Source organism: Borostomias antarcticus, assembly GCF_949987555.1.
Source record: "Borostomias antarcticus genome assembly, chromosome: 17".
In the NCBI taxonomy this organism is placed as follows: domain Eukaryota; kingdom Metazoa; phylum Chordata; class Actinopteri; order Stomiiformes; family Stomiidae; genus Borostomias; species Borostomias antarcticus.
Window position 1 is genome coordinate 3,586,937 of NC_140250.1, and position 22,963 is coordinate 3,609,899.

A 22,963-nucleotide genomic window follows, 5' to 3' on the forward strand; every position below is an offset into this window, starting at 1 on the left:
TCAAAACAATTTTTATTTGGCACTTCTTTCATAACTGTCACAAAAGTGGACTTCTAATCTAATACTGCCGGCATATTAGCAGACAATTAGCTTAGCTATGGTAAGACATCAGATACTCTTCAAAATGAGTAACCACAAGTATTTCAAGTCACATTTGACTAGCGTGGAAGTAAACAAAACAAACAATCTGAAAATAAGAGCGGGTAATCAAGGGAACCCAGTCCAGTCAGTACTGGAATTAAATGTGCCTGTGTTGTATGAAGTGCTTATTCCTAAACAGACTCCTCCTGGCCTTCTCCTCTTCATGTGACTTCCTGGTTGGTCACTTTGTCGATAACGTGGGATCGCCTGGGTACGCACTCCAGGTCGAACTTGCTCTCGTATATGGTGGGGCAGAGCTTCCAGCGGTTTTTGCGGTAGACACCCAGGTAGGTATACACGTCCGGCTTGTAGGAGAGCGGACACTTGACCCCCGTGGCCCTGATGGCTGCATCCAGCCGCATCACCTGCCCCTCGTCTGTGAAGTTGTGGTTGTAGGCACAGATGACGTGCCTCCTGTCTGACCCGGGGTTGTCGGGGCTCACTTTGGCTGAGGAGATTTTCCCTTCCAGCGTAGCTCGAGCTATGCACTCCCAGGCGTGGTCCACTTTGAAGCCCGAGTCCAAATGCATCAGCCATTTTCCTGAGAGCACACCATGGTTAAGCGCTAGCTCTTTCACAGTCTGGAAGCTGACCGGCCTGCTGCTGGCTAACAGACTTTCCCAGCTCTCCTGGAGGCCGGTGACATCTCCGCTGCTGGGGAAATGGTCCGGTCCCAATACCGAGATCCACCCCACAGAACCCCTTCCGCCCTCTTCGTCCCCAAACCTGGTCACCTGGGAGGGCCTGTTGGTCTCCAGCCAGCTGTCAAACTCTGCTCTGGGGGTCTTACGGGAGTCGAATACAATCCAAGGGTCCATTTCTGCAGCCAGAGCTTCGGCAGCATAGCTCTCGGCACTGTCGGCAGAGAGAGGTTCAGGCTTCCCCATCTCTCCCTCTCCAGAGACGTCTGCCTCCTCCATTGTGTTACCAAGGGATTTCCGGGCGGGGCACTTCTTGCTAGTTAATGGGTCTTCTGGATTCTGTTGATAAACATTACGTTAGTCTCAGAGTTTGTCATGTTTAATCACCGTTGTTGTTAAATCAAGAGACTGGCGGTTCGAGAGGATACGGTGACTCATCGATGAGGGAAAGTTTCTACTGCGTTATTTAGTTAGTTAGCTAGCAAGCACGCAGAGCAGCTGTGGCGTCGTGACGTGACCATGGCGTAACGTCAGCCAAGCTTGCAATAAACTAATGGTGTGTTCGTTTGTGGTCGGAGGTGGCAAGTCGCAAGTGGCAAAATACCTACCTCCGACCTGTGTGCATTCGAGCTATATACCATTATATCACAGTTACCTAGTTATATCTATATACCATTATATCACAGTTACCTAGTTATATCTAGTGCATTCGAGCAACTGGGGGCTGAGAAACATATCCGAATTTGCGACAAGGAAGTGCGAGTTCATGCAGCGTTTTATTTAATCATTCCTAGTAGCAAGTCGCAATTTGCCACCTCCCAGTTATAAACGAATGCACCATAACTACAGAACGCTTAGTAAGATAGCTAGCTAGCTAAGCTAACGTTTACAACGCTAGCTAGCTAGCCTAGCTAGCTTCAGCGAACCGGTTCGCCTTTTTAGTGTGCAAACTCTTTAGTTCTAGCTGTATTCAGCCCATGCATCAGCGCCCCGGCGAGTGCACACCGGTGCGAATTTAAAAAGCAATATTATCCGGTGTTTTGGTGCAGCCAGCCAGCTGCGGACTCACCTCGGCGCCATCACGACCGATTCAATTTCGCCAATGAACTTTATTGAACAACCCCCAGAATGACACAAGGTAAACAGTGCAAATACATTTAAAAGTGACGACGGGGGTTCGTGAAATGCACACTTGATGACACTTTGGGGGGCGTTTCGTTTCACCTGAACTCAAGACGGGAAAAAGACCGCTGAAAGCACGTTGACAGTTTGTTCGTAATAATTTCAAGATCTTGCGTTTATAGCAGAATTAACTCTACGGCACGTAAGACCCCGCGGAAACCGAGAGACGAGCTACGCGCTGCTAACTAAGCTAGCTAGCTACCGGGTTGTGTGCGTGGTAGAGGAGGAGGTTATAACAAAACGGAATATTACTTTTTTTTTTTTTTAATTGAGTTAGCTAGCCTTATAGTTAAATAATGCCTAGCAAAAAGAAGAAATACAACGCCAGATTCCCCCCGGTAAGTCGACAGCTTGCTAAACGCGTAGCTAGCCTAACTAACTAACGTGTGAAGTATAGTGCTAGCCCGTTGTGTTGTGGCTAGCACTCCCGCTAGCTAGCCGTGCACCCTTCCTCTTGGCAATGGGATTTGGCCTGCAGCAGCGTGTTAGCCAGCTCTCCCTAGCTGTGTGAGATGGCTTGCTAGCTAGCTATGTCAAGTTGTTTTGCTATCCGTCTGGATGCTTGGCTTACCAGCTCATCTACAAAATACTTGCTAGCACTAGCTAACTATCTGGCCAAACAAGTCATGCATGACCATTCAGATAGGTAGCCAGCCAGCTATTTAACGTAAATGTCACTGCTGGTGGCATTTAAACATAAGTGACCGGCTAGCCAACGTAGCATTGTTATTATTAGCTTTTGCTTGCTAACTAGATAGATAGGTATGTGCTAGGCATAGCTAAGATGGCTGATCTAGGCTGAGGAACTAGTTAACTCAGTGATTGCGAGTGTGTTAATCTGCTAACTTGGCTAGCTAACACCCTATCAAGGTCATAAAGGTGCTCAGGCATCTGGCTTTGACCATTGGCTAACGTTATCGTGCAGGGGCGGTGGGTTAACTAGCTACGCTAGCTGACAGGTTGCAGCGAAGGCAGGTCCTTCTAATGACGAGTTGCACACTGATCTGTGTCCATGGCTGGCATTCGGGTCCATTGGGGACTGATAATGTATTGTGTGTGTGATGCAAATGTTGAAGCGAAATTCCACATTTTGGACAAATGGCCCTGCCTACACGGAAGTGTAGTTGATGAACCTGTGTCTGAACCTGTGTCTGATTCCAGGCGAGGATAAAGAAGATCATGCAGACCGATGAAGAAATTGGCAAAGTGGCTGCAGCTGTTCCTGTTATCATATGTATCCTCCACCCCATCTTAATTCACTCCGCATGCTCTTTTGCCCAAGCCAATTTTGCATACTGGTCAATTCCCAATGCCAACATTCTGATTAACGCAGAGATTTCACGGCCTGTATAAAAGACATCAGTGAACGATATTCTAGATTTTGTCTGAATAGGCTAACGTATATCTCGCTTTTCTTAATGCAAACATCAGCACGAGCCCTGGAGCTTTTCCTGGAATCGCTCCTCACGAAAGCCTGTCAAGTTACCCAGTCGCGGAACGCAAAAACGATGACCACCTCCCACCTGTAAGCCCTGCTTCCCTCCTGTTCTTCCCGCCTGTGTATCAGAAACTCAGTTTGCTTCCTCCCCTCTTATCCCTTTTATTTAAGACCCCAGTCAGTTCAGGACCAAAATGTGAACATATGATGTAGGCCTATATGTGTACATTCGTTGTTTGGCACTTGGCAGGCTTATTGACAATTAATTCTTCCTCAGAAATTGTGTGCACTCCTTACAAGTTTGTGTGCGTGTGTGTGTGTGTGTAACCCGAGTGTAACTGGGTTCTCGTGAGTCCTCGAGTAGGTAGCGAGTTGTTGGTTAAACTCACACCCCAGTATAAATACCGTCCACCCGTGCCAATGAAGAGCTAGCTTTTCATCGGCGCAGCTGGTTAAAACGGTGTCTGTAACGTAGGAGACCCGGGTTCAATTCCCAGCCGGGTCATGCCGAAACATATGGGTTGCGTGTGTGCGTGTTTGCGTATGTGTGTGTAGAAAGCAGTGTATTGAGCTGGAGCAGCAGTTTGACTTCCTGAAGGACCTGGTGGCGGCGGTGCCGGACATGCAGGGCGAGGGCGAGGACAACCACACTGAGGGCGGGGACAAAGTCGCGCGCAGGTGAGGCCGCGTCTCCGTCTCGGCCAAGGAGAGGTGACAGGTCGCCACGGGGGAAAAAAAACGTACCTTCTCCCCCTGTCGTTTCAGAGGCCGAAAGCCAGGGTCGAGTCGTAAGAACGGTGGCACCGGCTCCAAAGGCAAGGACAAGAAGCTGTCGGGCACCGAGTCGGAGCAGGAGGTGGGTAGCGGCGTCCGTGCGGCACCAGGTGGGGGGGGGGGGGGGCGGGCGCGCGAAGTTGCCGAAGAGGCGTTTGCTGTCGTGAACTTGTTGTCGTTCTGAATATATATAGAGCAGGGCCGCACATCTGAAAGGCTTTTTTTTAATCTCTTTCTCCCCCGTCGCCGTGGGAACAGGACGACTCGGAGGACAGCGAGACGGACGGCGACGAGGAGGACGGGTCTCAGTCGAGCACGAACCTGCAGCCCGCCAACCGCTTCCACAGGTGCGACGACACGCCCACACGCAGACGCAAACGCACAGTCTCGGATTACACACAGTGCTTCAGCTATTTTTTTATGTATTTTTTGTGGGCGTCACATGCAAATTTTTTCTACCGCTAAATAAATAAATAAATGATATATACATCAGATTAGATTTGAATGGTTAAAAGAAACAATCTAAACGGGACATAGTGGATATTACATTAGGTTCTTACCTGTTGCTCTCCGGGTGGGTAGTATTGCTAACTAATATCGCTCCCCAGCTGGAGTTAATATTTGGCTCAGCTCCAGCCACGCGTTGTGGAGGAGATCACTGAACTTCATTTCCGCTCTCTTTGTCTGTCCGCCAACGCAGCCCCGTCATGCCCCCCCAGTACCTCCATGTGGGCGGCGCGTCGGGCGGCCTGGCCATGCCCGCGGGCTCCTTCGCCCCCCACCCCTCGCTGATGGGCGCGGCGCCCCCGCCCCAGGCCCCCATGCCGCACAAAGACGAGGACGACGAGGACGACGAAGACTATGACTCTTAGCTCCCCCCCTCCTCCTCTCTCTCTGCTCCCGTACCTTTTATTTCCTCTTTCGTTGTTCTTATCGTGGCTGCACTGAAGAGGCGCCGGGGGGGGGGGGCGGAGCGCTCTGCAGCCTGTTTCAAGGAACACAAGACCGCAACAGCAGCACGGGCACGCCACCCAGGCATATACCGCCTCCGCAGAAGACGAGTCATCAGTTGTAGATTGCCCGTTTTAAGTTTCTTGTTTTATTGTGAAGTAGACACGAACCGGTTGTTTTTTTTCTTTTTGAATTTTTAATTTTCGACAAGTCAAGCTGTTCTATTTGGACTACAAAAATGGCTGTTTTTTGATAAGCTCCCTCCCTCCACGGCTAGGACAGGTTTGGTCATATAAGTCCTTCGTGTAGTTTTGCACTTTGGTTTCTCGTCTCGCTCCCGTTTCCAGTGACAGACCGCGGCGCCGTTGTTTAAAGAACATATCAACCAGCTCCTTGTTTAACGTCAGTATTGCCCTCAGGTTGTTAGCAAGACACAAGCATTAGCCTTAAGGGATCAGCAATGGATATGTACTGCACACCATGCAAAGATGACTCCTCAAGGTTAGTTCAGGAAGACAACAGTTTATAAGGTATTTGAAAGTGATCAGCACTTGTGTAAGGGAATGCGATATGTGATGATTGTGTATAAGGAATGTGTTGAATTACTCGGCTATGAGATCGAATGATGGGCTTTGTGGACATAGATTAAGCCTAATTAGAGTTAGAGGCTCTGTCCACGCAGAATCTCAATTGCTGGGTTTAGTTCAGGACTGGCTTAGTCGATGTCCTAGATCAAGTGTACTAGGTCTAGGCCTTGTCTGCGTCCTAGATCCATTGTACTAGGTCTAGGCCTTGCTTACAGGCTTTCATGCATTACATCATTACTACATGCAGGTAGTCTGGTTGTGAAGACGAGGCTACAAAGCCCTAGAAGCAGAAAGGCAAGGGGATGTATTTTACTATAGGTTGTATAACTGCAGAGTTAATTGTGTTGGTTTCCCTTTTAAGTCACGTTTTTATGAAGTAAAATGAGTCGTTGTGAAGACATTGACCTCACCTCAAACCATATCCGTATTATCACCGACATCGAACCGGTGCTCAGTGGATTTAAGAACTACTGGAGGTTTTGGTTTGCTTGTTTGTTTTGAAATGTCTCTGATGACTAAAATGCTTTAGATGTTATGACGTTCCTTTGTACCCCCCCAACCTCAACCACCACTCTTTACATCGAAGACAAAGCTATCCTGGCCATACTTCATACGATCAGAAAGATACGGTGTTTCTCCCTTCGGACCATAACTTTGTTTTTAAAGTTGTTACCCCCCCCACCCCGCCTTCACCTCTAATTTGCAAGTGTTTCACCAGTATATCCCCCTATCCCCTCCCCCCCCCCCATTTTGAATAAATGTCTCCTTTGTATTAAATGTTTCTTTTCTCTCTTTTAGATGGTTTTAATGTACGCGTTGAACACAGTGGGATATGACTCCTGTTTCAGTGTCAGTCACGATATGCAATGTTTGAAGATAGGCAGTCGTAATTGACACTATTGTAAAACTTTTAACATTCTTTTAATTTTGTATTGGGTGAAATAAAAGTTCGGATTTGAATAAAACGCCGCCCAACCTCTTTTTGTTGGTCAGAGATGTATTCCACAGAGCATATCTGTGCACACCGTGAACCACAGCGGAGCTGCTAAGAGCTATTAGTTGTTCGAGTCCCACTGAACCTGGCAGTGAACTTTAATTCCGTTGGCACCCAAGCGAAACATTGCACAAGGCCTCACCTTAGGACTTCACAGCAGCGTACCACATCCTTTGTGTTCAGAGCCCCACCCTGCCGGACACATTTTCCCGTCTCCACCACTGCCATGGGAAATCTCAAACTTTTGCACCAATATCTGCTGGGCCAGGGGGGTATTTCACACTCACGGGTTTAAATGTACCTGAGAGGAGCGGTCCACGCACGCAGCGGCGTCGACGTCATTCGCCGGCGACCCCTGCAGAGCTAGCTGGTGTCCGCTGAATCCTGGAAAATGCCAGACCGCGCTCTCACCTGTATTGGCCTTGGCACCGAGCGCCGCGCAAGGTGGGAGAATGCGGAGGTGCGTGCCAGCGCAGGTTGGAGGATAGGTTCCCTCTGAAGATACGGATCTTGTATGTTGACACTGCGACCCCCCTCCCTGTGCCCAGCCCCCCCGCCCCCCTTGCAGTCTGGCGTTGCAGAGTAAATGTAGCTCCTCGCAGCCAGCGGGCCACAAAAACAACTGCATCCTTCCTGCACAGGCGATGACTCAGCAGCGCTGGATGAGGGTCGGGTGGGGGATTATGAGGGTTGGGGGGGCATGGGTTGACTCTAGGAGATGGTTCTGACCAGCAAACGTGTGTGTGCGGAGGGGGGGGGGGGGCAAATGCCTAACTATAAGAAGCACACAGTTTTCCATACAGCAGCTAGGACAAAGGTGAGCCCCCAATAACTGCCCCCCCCCCCCTCAGTAACAGTGGAGTGGACTGCGCTCTGGTAGGCAATAGTATGAACGTACCCACACCATAATATACTGTGATGAGTTGACGGCTAAGTCCAAAACCGTTCACCTACCACTATCACTTTATCAAGTTGTGTAATGAGCTCCCAACTATGTATTGTGGAGACAATCGCTGAAGTTAGACTTTGTCAATGTTATCATCGCAGGGTTTATTTACGCAAGACAAGATAGTATTGTAGTGATGCCTGTAAAAAATCCCTATCCCTATCAACTTATCATCCAATATATATGGCCATACAATGATGTGTCTAGATAGCCTATCAGCATCACCAATGGACAGTCCGCGTCCCCTCGTCCCTCCCCTCTCCACCGGAGCGAGAGTCGCGTTGTTTCTGTCATCTGATTCTTTTCCTGTCGGGAAAAAAGTTCGTAAACCCCACCTCTTCTGTGACTGTGCACGGACTAGACTGGTTCGAGAACTGGACGAGGGAACACCGCCGAGGAAGAAGAACATTGACACATTATAATGGAGTCACCGTTGCGCTTTTTGGATATCGACAATAACAACAAGCTCGACCAGGCTTGGCACCGGAATTTGGTTTCGCACGCCAAATAGCAGGACTCGTTTGGGGCGCGTTTCTCTTTAAAGAAAAAAAAAAACAGCAGTCAAAGAACGTTTGTGAAGCTCTTCCTGTTGGTTACTTGTCGGATACAAAGTTCTAGTTTAAGATACAACGCTGTAAAGGGGCACTGTGTACCATCGGACGAGGCAGCAAATATGAATCCAGTTGCGTAAAAGGGATGTGGATATTGACAGAGCGCAAATATACATTTAGAGCGCACACCGTTATTCGAGATGTGGGTTTGACCTACGGAGAGTTGGTCAGCTCTGAAACTCTGCCGCAAAGCACGGAGCTCACAGGACTGAATGCTCCTTTCCTGCGATTCTTCTCCGCGGCTCGGCGCTTCCTGCTTATGGTGACCACCGCACTTAATGGCTAAAAATACAAAAAAATCAAAATGGACAACTAATTTGACATGGGACCTTAAATCGGAGCTTTAATTAGCCGAAAGTTGGGGTAGGGTGGTTTTACAGCACCTCTTCATCGTTGCGTGTTTCAAAACAGCTTATCACAATAGGTCCCCTGTGTTTGAACTCATCATTGATCATGGGACTGTTCGCTGTGAATTGCAGGCATAGACTCATTAAAATATGTGACCAAACCACACACCACATCAGGTGAGCAAACCTGCTTCATGGAGACAAATCTGCCGTTTAACATATTGACACACTTGGCAGAATTGGTCTCATTCACATCTCTTAACCTATGTAGGCCATCCCATATCGAGACGAGAGACCGTTTTTGTTCTGCAATCTTTGGATATTCGTTTGTAGTAGTATTCTGGTTGGCACTGCTTTTGAACAAATTCCACTGGTCCCCGATGAGCCAACAACTACAGAGAGAGGAAAGGGAGCGAGGTGCAGTGCTTTTTTATTTTCAAAACCCTCGGCTACAGAGTCAGACACAGTCTAATCATCTATCTGAGGCTCCATGGAGCCGCTGAAGAACATTTTCAGCCGTGGCCCACTGTCGAACTGGAAAAGCCTGGAACAATCGCAGAAAGGGAACTTCAGCAACCCCGTCTGGACGGCGCTATTCGATTATGAGGCGTCCGGTAAAGACGAGCTCACCTTGCGGAAAGGGGATCTCGTGGAGGTGCTGTCGCTGGACTCGGAGATATCTGGAGACGAGGGCTGGTGGGCGGGCAAGGTGAACAACAAGGTGGGAATCTTTCCCTCCAACTATGTTTCTTTCAAGCCGAGTGGATATGGGGAACTACAGACGGGCGCCGTGGTCGGCGAGCTGGGTCCGGCGGTGGTGGCGGAGTTCCAACCCGAGGTGGTGGATTTCAGGGAACTGAGTCTTGAGGAGGTCATCGGCGTCGGAGGGTTCGGGAAGGTGTATCGCGGTACGTGGAGAGGGGGGCTGGTCGCCGTGAAGGCGGCCCGGCAGGACCCAGACGAGGACATCAGCGTGACGGCCCAGAACGTGCGTCAGGAGGCGCGTCTGTTCGCGATTCTCACTCACCCCAACATCATCGCCCTCAAAGGGGTTTGCCTGAAGGAGCCAAACCTGTGTCTCATAATGGAATACGCGTCCGGCGGGCCACTCAGCCGGGCGCTGGCGGGCCGTCGCATCCCGCCGCACGTCCTGGTCAACTGGGCCGTGCAGATCGCCAGGGGCATGCTCTACCTGCACTGCGAGGCCATAGTCCCGGTCATTCACCGAGACCTCAAGTCCAACAACAGTAAGTCCAGGCCTGTGCCCGTAGATGTTTTTTTATCAGCCCATTCTCTGTGTATGACAGGGTAATAAACTGCTAGGTAGTAACCACATCTATAAAAGAAGGCCTATATTTATTTGCGGAGGGTTTGCTCTGAGGGGGCTGTGAGCAGGACATTGTGTCGGCTACGCGTATAGCATTGCAATAGGCAACTCTCGGCTAGAACATGCTGGCATTGAACAAAGAGACTCCACCCCCCCCCCCCTTCTCACACAAGAACATAATTCATAATCCACTTTATTTATTATTGGGTTTATGTAGGCTATTATATGGTTTTCACATACTAGGAGTTTACTTTGGTCTGTTGGTGCATAACAGTAAACACAGTGCATGTAGAAGACAGGGCAGTGCAAAATACAAGTGGCAAAAATACAGTCCAATACAATATACAGTACAATCTACAATCGTTTACAAAATATTACAGTGTCAATGGGGTGCCGGGCCTTGTTGGTGAGGCCAGCTGCAGCCGGGAAGAAGCTGTTTTGGTCCCTAGAAGTAAGTGGCCTTGAGAACCAATGTTTCTCGGGCCTAGTGGCCCATAGGCCAGGAGCCTATCTCCTGTTTCTGTAGCATGAGGCAGCTTGATGTACAAGTCCACCCCCTGGACATGACGCTAGTATGTCACAGGAACTTACCCCCAATCCAACCCTTGATGCTGAGTGCCAAGCAGGGAGGCATCGGGTACCATTTTTATAGTCTTTGGTATGACTCGGCCGGGGATCGAACTCACAACCTCACAGTCTCAGGGCGGACTCTCTGACCTCAAGGCCACTGAGCTGGTCTTTGGTGCCTAGAGGTTGGTCCTTATCGGTCTCTCTCAAGACTCAAATATTATGTTTAATCACTGCAGTCCGCATACTGCATAATAGAGTCTGGGGGCTTATATACAGATGGGTCAAAATTGAAAGAGTGACAGGTCGTAGCAGCAAATGAGAGACGCTAGCCCAGATTAGATGGGCTGGCCAGGTTGGGTGGGAGCGCCTGATCGATAAAGTCGTTGCTGATTGGTGTTGCCGGAATTCCGGCGCTACCAATGAATGGCCAGGATTTTAAAACTGACTGGATTTTGGCATGAAGTGTCCCAGACCCATACAGAGATCTGCAGCGTGCAGTAACGTAGTTAGCGTAGTTTACGTATCGGCAAAATAACTCTCATGGGTCTGGCGTTGAGATTAGGTCCTGGTGGACCACAGCCTCCTGCCAGAGGGGTGTTGGTTCAAAGAGTTTGTGTCCAGGGTGGGAGGGGTAGGTCACAATCTTTGTTGAACATACAGGCTTTTTGGAATTATCAACGCAAACATCTCAACATCCAGGAAAATTCAATTGACTCCCCCCTCAAAGGACAATACTGTAACTATTAGGCTAATTCGATTTTATGCTTTTTTAAATTGATGGCATCACTTTGGCATTCTCTATGACAATATTTCTTCGTTCTCACAGCCAGCTTGTGAAATGAGATTCTCACTCCGGAGGCGCGTCTTCCTCTGAGGCAGTGACATTGCCTAACGCTGCGTCATGTGATCGAACCCGTGCGTGTAAATATTGCACAGTCTTCACACGCTAGGACAGCGTCTGGGGATTAAAAAAAAAAAAAACTTGTCTCGCAAGCGAAAGGTCAAGAGTTCTAGCGGCCGCATTTCATCTCGAGGCCGTCACAACCTGACTCGCTCTTTGCACTTGACGCACGGGGTTGTAGGAATAGCTGGCGTGCGCAAGTAGCTACAGCAGGTGTTTGGGGCTGTTGTTCTGGACGCGTATGCGATTGACGTGGACCTTGTCATCCAGCCACATCACACCCAGATTATAAAACGGTTATTAGAGAGAAACGGCTCTTGCACCACAACAACAAACTCTTCTCACAGCTGTTTAAGACATCCCTCGCTCAAATGAGTCTCCGCCCATCTGAATTCAAATGAGGCAAAACTGCGATTCCCGTTCCCCCCGACAAAGCAGATAATCCCTGACAGGTCTAGGGGGAAATCTGCTTCAGATTCAGGCTTTGTCATCTTTCAACATTCGTTTCTTCAGATAAGACCACTTCCATCCGGGATAATCCCTTTGTACGTTACGCCAAATAGAGAAAGATCAAGCTTGTAAAGATCAAGCAAGTTTGGCAGAGTATGACCCCCCCCCACCCACAATACACACACACACACACACACGCGCAACACCCACAGTCCCGATAATCCGGGCCTTGATCCTTGATCGGTGTCGGTAGTCCCTCTCCGAGCGTTGAGGCTTCCCGGTACACCGAATCCGTACTCCAACCAGCCCGTCACGTCCCCTCCGTCTCCTGCGGAGTCAAGTCTATGGGAATCTCTCGTCTGTCAACATCCGTCTGGACCTCTTCCCTCTCTGGACAAATCCCCCTGTATGTTACGCCACTTGGAGACAGATCAAGCTCGCCTTTAAGTTTGGCCGGGTACGACCACCCCCCCCCGTCCCCCCAGCCCCCCCCCCCCCCCCCCCAGCCCTCCCTCCCTCCCCTCAGGTTTCCTGGTACACCAAATCCTACGTAGGTCTTTCTCCTCCCATTCTCATGCAGTCAGGTCGATGGGGATTAACAACAACAACGACAACAACAATGTGTTGTGCTTTATCTCTACGGTCAGGGCCTTGGAGAGACAGTCCAGGGCCACCGGCTTCGGTCCTTAAGATAAGATAAGGTAGACTTTAATAACCCCCCAGAAGGGGTTAATTCAGGCGTTATAGTGGCAGAACAAACAGAACAAAAGAGATACAGAATAAAATCAAGAATCAAGACTCAGAAGTAAACATAGCAAACCTAGTGCACACAATGTACGGTACAGTATGTTTGTTTATGGCTCTTGATTCTTTTTTTGTTTTTTTGCCGCACCTCCTCTGTTCTGTTTTTTTTTTTCCCACGGCTGTAACGCCAGCTTCTTCTCAGGAGTTCACTCGGGAGATTGGGAGAGGCGATAGAAGCTCCAGTGTTCTCAAGTCCTCGTCCACTAGTTCCCCTGCACCTTTCGACATCGGTTCTTCTTACCAACAGTGCACGCGCCCGCACACACACACGCACACGCACACACACCCTGTGCTCACTCTGGTTCCCAGAGTCGAATGGAAAACATCCCCATTGCGCAAACTAATTTGTGCAAATCCTTTTTATAATATAGGGTTTGTATATGGAGCAAACACAATCCCTTTCTCTGTACTGTGAGATGTTATCGCTCTCCTCCACCTCCTCCTCCTCCACCTCCTCCCTCCTCTTGTTTTTAATTCTTTTCCAAAATCTTTGTCCCAGGCCTGTCCCTGCTTGTCTCCTAAAGCTCCGTTGTGCCAGTGAGCAATATCCTGTTGTTCTCTCTCTCTTTCTCTCCCTGTCTCTCTCTCTGTCTCCCTCTCTCTCTGTCTGTCTCTCTCTCTCCCTCTCTCTCTCGTTCTCACTCTCTTTCTGTCTGTCTCCCTCTCTCTCTCTCTCTCCCTCCCTCTCTCCCCCTCTCTCTGTCTGTGTGTGTCTCTCTTTCTCTCTCTCTCTCTGTCTCTCTCTCCCCCTCTCTCTGTATGTGTCTCTCTCTCTCTCTCCCTCTCTCTCTCGTTCTCACTCTCTTTCTGTCTGTGTCTCCCTCTCTCTCTCTCTCCCTCCCTCTCTCCCCCTCTCTCTGTCTGTGTGTGTCTCTCTTTCTCTCTCTCTCTCTGTCTCTCTCTCCCCCTCTCTCTCTGTATGTGTCTCTCTCTCTCCCTCCCTCTCTCTCTCCCCCTCTCTCTGTCTGTGTCTCTCTCTGTCTCTCTCTCTACCCCTCTCTCTCTGTCTGTGTGTGTGTGTGTCTCTTTCTCTCTCTCTCTCTCTCTCTCTCTCTCTCTCTCTCTCTCTCTCTCTCTCCCCCCCCCCCCCCCCCCCTCTCTCTCTCCCTGTACAGTGATGAGTCTCTAGGGACGCTGTGTTGTTCTTCCAGGGAACATTCAGGGCACGACCTCTCTAGCTTAACACCGGGCCCTGGCAGATGTTGAGTCAGACTGGAGCCACTATGGCGCACGGGGGCCACCGGCAGGCAGGGGAGACGGTAGGAGACAGCCGCGTTGGGCTGCCGACGCACACACTGTACATTACTGTCCTATACAGTCATTTAAAGGCATAAAAAAAAAAAAACGGCTAACGCTAATTCTGAGTAGCAGCCATAGACCCTAGCTCTTCAGTAAGGCAGTAGGTGCCATATGCGTTTCACTGACCGGTAAGTCAACCGCCTGGCGGTATTAGCGGCGACTTAAGTTGAAAATACGGTTTTCTAATGTACTTAGTCTGGGGATTCCTGTAACAGTAAAGCAGTGTTTACGGCCCACGGCGACGGGCACTATTTATAGAGAGCCTCGGAAATCTACAACGGGGTAACTTTGAGTTGTAGCCTCAAGCCGGCGGAGCGTAGCCTAGCGGGCCGCTTGGAAGACGCTGATTAAACGGGATCATTGAAGAAGGCGCCTACAGAGAGGTCGGCTCCTGGACGCAGGCCAGAGACCATAACTGGAATTCCACTGAAAGTAAATAGAGCCGTGTACAGGAGAGAGAGAGAGAGAGAGAGAGAAGACTCTTTCTCTCACAGTCCCGGTACCTGTGTACACACACACACACGCACACACACACCGCACACATGCACATGTACGCACAGCTAGGTACATCGCCCGCTCAGAAATTCAGGCTAATATCGGACGCAAGCACGCCCGCGGCTATCGTCATGATATGGGGAAACGCTCCGCTTTATAGTGCTTGCACGCTATACTGTAATCAATCTCACACACACACACACACACACATGCCACCTCGTTTTCCAAGGCACACAAACCGTGCGCTGTACTGTGCCTACTTAAAAGACGTACAGCGCCAAGTTAAGCATCAGAGTCGGACCCGTGGGCCTTTTTGGATACTTTTTTTCCCCCCTCCTAAGAATGGACAAACATCTCTACCCCCCCCCCCCCACACACACACACACACACACACCCCTTCCACCCCACCAGCATGTTTTCATTCAGGCCCCCAGTGCCCCTCTGGAACCTCACTCAAAACATCCCCACACACACACACACACACGCACACACACACACACACACAAACACACACACAGACCCTGTTCTCACACACATTGACATTCCCCGGTTCAATGGGGGGAATTATGAGGGCAGTTTAGACATCGGACCCGCGGGGGTGGCGTTTGAGGTATTTAGCGGAGGAAATAAGGGCATTTCTAAGCCTGATAAAAGTCTCAAAGTGCACCTGTGTGATGCTGGTCCTGGTGTGTTGACTTGTGAGGGTGAATCACTAGCAAGCGTGAGATATTGGGAGGATGCAGATGTTTTATTTTTATAAGCATGGATGTGTATGACTGCAATATGACCGTTTTGAGCATTAGAAAGAGACCATCATAGAGTGTGTGGTCTAGGAATCGTATGTAAATACATTTAAATGCGATCGTTACAGATAACTAACAAGGGGTGACGGTCACGGATAGTTTGTCATTCAAATCATTTATCTGCTGCTCGTCTAGTCTAGTGTTAAACTCCCAAAAAGTACGGTTCAAGGGTTGATCTCCTGTAATGCTACTCGTAAATGAAAGTCTTTATTACGCATATTAAAATAAAGTCACCCACGCCTCACCTTGTGACTTGAGAAGTGCTGATCTAGTGAATTAAACTTTCAGGGTTATTCAGGGTTAAGCGTAGCCGCAGCTTGATCAAACACAAAGGCCTGAACTATGGATTCATTGAACAACGAATCAATACATCTTCTGAAGCACTTTCAGCAGATGCCTGGCAGAAACTTGGGCCATTCTACCCAACGCAGAAGCGGAGTTTCAAAGCAGTTTCAAAGCGGAGTTTCAAATACGCAAACCGCTGCAAAGGCAAACTCCCTCCGATAGTAGGACGCCCGACCCCTCCACCCCACTCCCACCCGCCCCCCCGTCCTTGGCACGTCTACAGTGCCAGAGCGCCGATAGGTCTTCACCTGCGCGGAGGTGCCAGAGCAGACTTCGGGGAGGTCGTGGAGGGCATGGCTCAGCTGTGTTTCCATTGGCAGCGGTTTTCCCCTGGCCGCGGTTAACAAGGCAGCCGGGGCTCGGGCGGCGGGGGCGGGGCTCGGGGGGCGGGGCGGGGCGGGGCTGCCCGCTGCGCCTCCGCTCTTTATTTTGGAGCCGGGCTGCATCCGGAGATCCCAGGCTGAGATTAGGAGGGGAACGCAGGTAGGAACTAGCGCCGTCACGGGACTCCCACACACTCTGTTCCAATCTGCCATACAGGGGCAAACTTAGTTCAGATACACGCACGCGTACACACACACACACACACACACACACACACACACACACACACACACACAATGTAATTGTTGTATGAATACATTTCACATTTTCGTCATTTAACAGACCCTTAACATGACAAATATTATTGTAAGTGAACTGACTGTACTCAGTACTTTATTGTCTCATTGTCAATAAAGTCTTCTATAAGAACAAGTGACATCAGCGGTCAGCAAATACACTTTCAGGCAGGCACACACAAAAAGTTTCACACACACACACACACACACACACACACACACACACACACAACCGACACGCACACAACCGAACAGGCCTGAGAGGATGAGGCAGAACAGCGGAGGTCCAGGGGAATGAGGAGGGGAGGGGCGGGGCGAGGGAAAAGCCAGACACTGGAAGGTCACCTCACACAGGAAGTGGAGAGGTTTCCACAACCCTGGGATTCATTGTTTCCCTCCGCAGCTCTGGTGGGGCTCCGGGGCGCTGACCTCCAGGGCGCTGACCCGATCACAAGGCGGTTCTTATTCAAACCGTCGACCTCGGCCCGTGTTTTGAACAGAAAAGGACGGTGTTGGTTGAGGACAATGCACTTTTGTATCGGTTTTTGGAAGATTTACGCTGGTCATTCTGTGTGTTTTGCTTTGTAATGCAAGGTCGGCCGGTGCTGGGGCTCACGACGCTGGTCAGGGGGGGCGTGCTGACAGAGCGATGATCGCCTCTGTCTTTTAGACCATCAGGAATACGACACGATAACTTTATTAATCCCCAGGAGGGGACATTTGAGTGTCACAACAGCAGCAGAAGAACAGAACAGAAGAGGTACATAGTAGAATCAAGAGTCATGACAACAAAATATGGAAATGAATACATAAGAACTATAAATAACTGCTATAAAAACCTATACACGTTAAAAAAAGCCAAGCTTGAGCCTGTGGCTGAAGGCGCTCCCCATCAGCCACAGCTCGTCATGGAGGGATTCACTGGGTAAATAACACAGAAGAAGGAACCTGTTAGATCAGCACTCTGATTCAGACACACGGCATTGATAGAGACAGACCGAGGTCCCTAACTCAAAGCTCGTAGAGACGGGCTCAAGTCCCCTAACTCGAACCTTGATGATCCTGGGGCCCAGGTCCCTCAGTTAAAGCTTGATACCGGCCCGGCAGGTCCCTAACTCAAGTTCCCGTCCCCAACTCTAACCTCCCTGTCCAATCGGAGGAGGAGCTGGGATCAAACGTTGCGCCATCGCTCGTTGACGCCGCGTGACTCAGTTCTGACAGATAATCCTAAAATACGGCTCCGGTCCGCCCAGCAACCGCCCGGGCCTCCAAACCCGCCGGGGAGGGAGGGGTCACCCCCGTGTGACCTCAGGGCCCCGTTGCCATGGATACCGAGCTAATGGGGGTTAAACTTCAACGCCCCGTGGTCAAACACGGTAACGGCGGACGAACGCCAACCTTGGTTAATAGGTGACTCATCTCAGTTTGGTACGGTATATTACCTGGGACTGACCACTTAGCTGAGGGAATCATTAATACTGTTGGCCAGACAGGGGGGGTAGCTAGCTATCCCTTACCTGTGCTATGCACCTCTTTGGTTAAACATGCTGTTGCCTTTATGTGCACTTTGACCGGACAAGGAAAAGATTCTGTCCAGGCGGTTTCACTGTTCATGTCGGGGTTCAAGATGGTGGAGAGCACCTGAAAACCAAAATCGGCTGTTTTTAAGTCACAGCACAATTCCATTAGCGGGTGACGCCTCTTGCTCGGTTCTGATCGTTCCTGCGTATTCCTCTCTCTCTCTCTCTCTCTCTCTCTCTCTCTCTCTCTCTCTCTCTCTCTCTCTCTCTCCCCCCCTCTCCCCCCTCATCCTCTCTTTGTCCCCCCTCCCTCTCTCTCTCTCCCCCTGTCCGAGGCCGAAGTTGCCAGAGTGTCTGTCAGCCTGTGGCCTTGTCCCGCAGGGGACAATGCTCCCGTTCTTCCCGGGGAAAACCCCCACCCTTACCGGAATTCTCCCCTCGCCTACGGGCACGGAGCAGGGCTGGCCCATGCACACAGGAGGGGGGGGAGGGAGGGGAGCTGGAGAGAGTTAGGAAGGGGACGGAGTGTAAGAGAGGTAAGGCAGAGTAAGAGATAGGTACGGTTGAGAGAGGGAGGGGGGTCGAACTATGCTTAGGGAGCCCTGGCCGGCCGGCCGAGTCACGTCCCACGCCGAGCCCCCCCCCGTCCCAGGCCGGCTACCGTCGAAGGCGCGGCTACGGCGCGGCGCCGGCTACCGTGGCGGGAGTGCTTTCTGCGAAACTGTGCAGCGCGACTCCTCTCCCGCCGAGGAATGCAGACCGACGTCTTCCTTCGGCGCCCGCTCGCCGGCACGAGGTTCCGAGAACGAAACCGAAGCGCGGGTAGGCGCTCGACGCCGAGCGAAGTTGCAAAACGCAGCCCCCCCCCCCCCCCTCCAAGACTGACACAGCAACATGACACCTGCACCGACAAAAGCCCGCACCGAAAAGAGTTTAGTTTCATTATTCAAACCGGCGCGGACAGGGGCCACCGCACAATGAACGCATACCTAGGCCGCCCCTGTGAAACTCATTTCGGCAACTGACAAAACCCTTGTTCCTGAACAGAAAAACAAAACCAAACAGAGTTCCCGTCGCCGTGGAGACCGGGAGTTTCTGTCTCGCCGGCGCTGCCGGGGCCCGCCCCCGCGTCAGGGTGGCTGTCTGGGCCCGCCCCCCTACCCCCCCCCCCACCCCCGACCCGATAACACCGCAAGGCTCCCGCATCGGATTGCCCGTCGGTTCCCAGCTCAGAACCCACCCGGACTGGATTCCTAAAATGGCGGCTGTGCAGATATCAGCTAGCGTTAACCTACCAGGTCTAGATGAAGTACTGGCTCTTCTAGCTCTATAGATATAGAGTGACATGTGAAACGGACTTACTCATAGCTCATTGTGTATTGTTCTAGCAGCCAACCGTGGTGAAGAATAGGTGGTTGAGGGCAGGAGGGAGGGGGGGGGAGTGAACTGCGGATGCACTCAGTTTCGGCACAGGAAGTGGAGGGAGAATGTTGCGTGTGTGCTGAGAACGCTGAAACCCTTTGTCTATGTGTGTGTGTGTCTGTGTGTGAACATAGCCGTCTGTGTGTGAGCCATACTATACGTCCATGCGGTTATCTTAAAGCTGCTGCAAGTCATCCAAGCACCCACAGTTCACAACCGCACACACACACACACACACACCTCTCACGCCACTCTCTATTGGGTAATCGGACCGTAAACAATCAACTGTTCTGATTGGCACATCATCCGCTAAGCCGCCTCCCACACTCCTCCCTGGCGGTCAGCGGGCCAGGCGCGTGCCCTCGTTGACCCTCGTTCCCTAAAATAAAATTCTGCTTAATGCGCACAATGAAGAGAGCGCCACAGTGAAACCGCCCCCCCCCCCACGTCTGTTTTGAGGAAGGGCCGAAGCCGACGGGCGTCACTTCCTGGTTGTGAGGTCACAGGAGCAGTGTGTGTGGCAGGAAATGGGGGTTATTGCCCTGAGCTTGTTTTTAACGGGCCTGGAAGAGGCTTGACCGGCCAGCTCGTTAAGTACAGGGGATTACGGATAGGCGGGGAACTCCGCGCTGACCCCCCACCCCCCTCCAGACTGAGGGAGAAACGAAGACTAATTGAGTCATTGGGTTTTTGAGACGACCAGAGGCGTATTAGTGTTAAAGGTGTAGTTCACGTTTTTCGTCATTTACAAGTAGAAACTCAGCTTTAAAGTGAAAACTCAAGGCGAGATGTTGAGGGGAAAAAAAACCTTTAGAGCCGTCTCGGGTTTGTGAGATTATACAGAGTGGGACAGGAAACGACACGGGTCACTAGAGGGGCAGGCTACAGTCTACTTGTCTTTCTTCCACTGGACTCTAAACGTCCCTGCTTCCGTCCACCTGCCTACATCTTGGCTTTGCCAGCTTTCTTCTCTAAGGTCGGAGTTCCTCAATAGTCCTGCATCCTGCAGCTTTGTGTGTGTGTGTGTGTGTGTGTGACACTGTGTGCAGAAGTCTATATAAACGTAGCGGAATGTGTTCAGTCAGGGTGCGTGTGTGTGCGTGTGTGGTCAGCCAGGGTGCCAGAAGCCTGTGTGAGGATCGGGTTTTTCTTCACAATACCCTCGCCCCCGCGAAACCTACCCTCGCCCCCCCCCCCCCTCCGGCCCAACCAGACAACACAACCTCTTGTGATGCATTCCTTTGTGACGTCAAACACACAGCTACTGGGGCACCAGGCGCAGGACAGGATGTCGGCTGCGACAGAGGAGAGAGGGAGGGAGGGAGAGAGGGATGGAGGGAGAGAGAATGAGAAAATGGTGTGTCGGCAGGCGGTAAAGGGAAAGAAAGAAAGAAAGAAAGAAAGGAGAGAGAGAATGAGAGAGACAGACTGTGTGTACATGTGTCTGAGACCGACTGAGAGGGAGGAGGCCGTGTGCCTGAGGGGGGGGAGAGAGAGAGAGAGAGAGAGAGAGAGAGAGAGAGAGGGGGAGGGAGGGAGGGAGAGAGAGAAAACAAGCCTCGAATCAAATGTCGGAAAGTGGCAGGATATGGCAGAAGACCTACTTCCCCTTAACGCCTCGCATTCTTTCCTCATTCCTCTCCTTGCCAGGCCTTGATGCCAGCCTTGCCCAAAAATATGCCCTAAGCCGGGTGGTGTCGGTGGCGGTGGTGGGCGGGGACCCGTCGTGGCACGTGCTGAGACGTGGTCACGCCACTCTGCATTCTCATCATCTGAACATTGCATTTACCCAAACTCAAACTCTTTTAACCTAATATACTTTACAAACCAGTTTCCTGATTTCCATTTTTTGGCGACGCCAAAGAGGGTGGCGGTCATGGCGTTCTGGTGCACCCTGTTCCCTATATATATATATATACATGGACCTCGCTGCATTTTGTATCGTTTTTATTTTCGGGTTCGTAGTTTGCACCACTCTTTTGCAATGTCCTCTCTCTTCTCTGCACCCCTGTCCGATGTTGTCTCCATGGAAACAAATTCCTAGTGTATTATAATAATGTGGGATTACATTTTTTTTATTCTGATTCGACGTCGGTATGCTGTCATTGTCCTGTTGTCGTCGTGTGATCAAAAGGTTTTGCTAACTCGGCATAAACAGGGACCCGTACTACTGACAGAGCATTAGGAGGGGTTGGTTGTCCTTACAAGGGTTAGGGTTAAAGGTTAGGGTCGGGGCTGTTAAGGGCGTTTGATGAGATCATAGCACGCTCAAGCAGGCGGACAGCGGCTGACACATTTATGTATAGCTTACGTGCCGTTATGAACCCCTCGGGCAGATATGATAAATATCAGGAAATTATTTTCCTTTGAAGTGCTGGATGGAGTTCCAGAGGACGGCAGGTGAGAACGCGGTGTGTCGACTTACGTGTTACTCCATGTGTGACTTCACCGATCTATGCTATAATAATTTAAAGGGAAGAGGATGTGAAAGCGCTTTTGCACACGCGCGCGGTCGCAAAGTAGCCTCGTCTTGCATGACGGCCTTTTTAAATGTATGCATGAGAAAAGTGCCGAGTCGGCTCCCGCGACGGCGCTTCGTTCCATTTTAATGACGCCTTTTAATAGTTTGACGGCGGTTTGGAGCGAAACGCCGCTCCCCTCTCTCACCGCCGCTCGCCGTCTCTCCCGTCCAGTTCTGCTGGCCCAGCCCATCGAGAACGAGAACATGGAGGGCAAGACGCTGAAGATCACGGACTTCGGGCTGGCGCGGGAGTGGCACAAGACCACCAAGATGAGCACGGCGGGCACCTACGCCTGGATGGCGCCGGAGGTCATCAAGTCCTCCACGTTCTCCAAGGGCAGCGACGTCTGGAGGTGAGTGTGTGTGCGTGCGCGTTCAGTGTGTGTGTGTGTACGTGTGTGTGTTAGAGAGAGAGAGAGAGAGAGAGAGAGAGAGAGAGAGAGTGTGTGTGCTGGAATATTCTAAACTACCCAGAATAGGCCCGGAACCAGCATGTGTTGAAACAAGTCGTGCAGTCGTGCGGCTCCAGAGGAGAGGATGGAGGGATGAGGTGAAAAGAGGGATGGAGGGAGAATAGAGAGATAGAGTGATGGATGACAAGAGGGCCACAGACATGTGATAGCAGCTCTCTTCAAAGGGCTGCTCTGTGCTTTGTGTCTGACATGTGTGCTGCACACTGTCCTATTGTCTCACAGTATGGAGAGAGAGAGGGAGAGAGAGAGAGAGAGAGAGGGGGAGAGAGGGAGGGAGAGAGAGAGAGAGAGGGAGGGAGGGAGGCCACACACCAGGCCCAGCCACAGCCCTTTATCTGGGTTGGGTGTGTGTGAGTGTGAGTGTGTGAGTGAGAGCGTGAGAGAGAAAAAGATAGAGAGAGAATGTGTGTGTGTGTGTGTGTGTGTGTGTGTGAGTGAGTGAGAGAGCGAGAGAGAGAGAAAAGGAGAGAGAGACAGAGAGAGAATGTGTGTGTGTGTGTGTGTGTGTGAGGGAGAGGCCAAACCAGGGTATGGAACCAAAATAGGACCATGCAGATTCATGACACAACAGAACTCTCAGGAGAACTTCATCTCTCTCTCTCTCTCTCTCTCTCTCTCTCACACACACACTCTCAACTACAAAATACTTTGAAACAATGCCAGTTTTAATAAAAGCATCAGCAGATGGAAGCGTGTTGTACCTGCTATGATGGTGAGGGAGGGGTAAACAAGTCCTTCATAGTATAAAAACAGTTGTGCTGCAGTGTGTGTATGTGTGCGGGTTTGAGTGTGTGTACTGGA

The 22,963-nt window shown here is 50.8% G+C and overlaps 3 protein-coding genes across 4 annotated transcripts in view; 2 read left to right on the forward strand and 1 right to left on the reverse strand.

Moving 5' to 3' along the window:
• Window positions 1-9,384, reverse strand: cUnh11orf68 (chromosome Un C11orf68 homolog). Of its 2 annotated transcripts, none has more exons than XM_084451851.1 (2): window positions 9,243-9,384; window positions 1-1,121 (listed from the first exon to the last, which is right to left on the reverse strand). In XM_084451851.1, exon 2 carries the CDS (start codon window positions 1,059-1,061, stop codon window positions 303-305), a length of 759 nt encoding a protein of 252 aa, XP_084307977.1. In that variant the 5' UTR covers window positions 1,062-1,121; window positions 9,243-9,384; the 3' UTR covers window positions 1-302. The 2 variants fall into 2 exon arrangements, with proteins under 2 accessions (XP_084307977.1, XP_084307976.1); XM_084451850.1 differs by lacking the exon at window positions 9,243-9,384 and adding an exon at window positions 1,852-1,887.
• Window positions 1,995-6,538, forward strand: drap1 (DR1-associated protein 1 (negative cofactor 2 alpha)). The gene is made up of 7 exons (XM_084452364.1): window positions 1,995-2,302; window positions 3,126-3,198; window positions 3,396-3,489; window positions 3,958-4,080; window positions 4,168-4,258; window positions 4,435-4,523; window positions 4,877-6,538. The coding sequence occupies exons 1-7, from the start codon at window positions 2,261-2,263 to the stop codon at window positions 5,046-5,048; spliced, it is 684 nt and encodes a 227-aa protein (XP_084308490.1). The 5' UTR covers window positions 1,995-2,260; the 3' UTR covers window positions 5,049-6,538.
• LOC311320159 (mitogen-activated protein kinase kinase kinase 11) overlaps window positions 8,652-22,963 on the forward strand; it is a gene marked incomplete at its 3' end in the record, with an annotated part of 27,772 nt that continues 13,460 nt past the window's right edge. The window contains exons 1-2 of the mRNA XM_084451848.1: window positions 8,652-9,859; window positions 21,862-22,042. Coding sequence (XP_084307974.1) covers window positions 9,103-9,859; window positions 21,862-22,042 — 938 coding nt within the window. The 5' untranslated portion in view covers window positions 8,652-9,102. The remainder of the gene's footprint in view (window positions 9,860-21,861; window positions 22,043-22,963) is intronic.

What these genes read in the sequence shown, in the direction of transcription:
- drap1 (XM_084452364.1), top strand. Translation starts at nt 2,261, where the DNA reads ATGCCTAGCAAAAAGAAGAAATACAACGCCAGATTCCCCCCG. An exon ending in AGCTGTTCCTGTTATCATAT is followed by an intron (nt 3,199 to 3,395) that starts GTATCCTCCACC and finishes TGCAAACATCAG; the next exon opens with CACGAGCCCTGGAGCTTTTC. An exon ending in CCCGCCAACCGCTTCCACAG is followed by an intron (nt 4,524 to 4,876) that starts GTGCGACGACAC and finishes CCGCCAACGCAG; the next exon opens with CCCCGTCATGCCCCCCCAGT.
- cUnh11orf68 (XM_084451851.1), bottom strand. Translation starts at nt 1,061, where the DNA reads ATGGAGGAGGCAGACGTCTCTGGAGAGGGAGAGATGGGGAAGCCTGAA.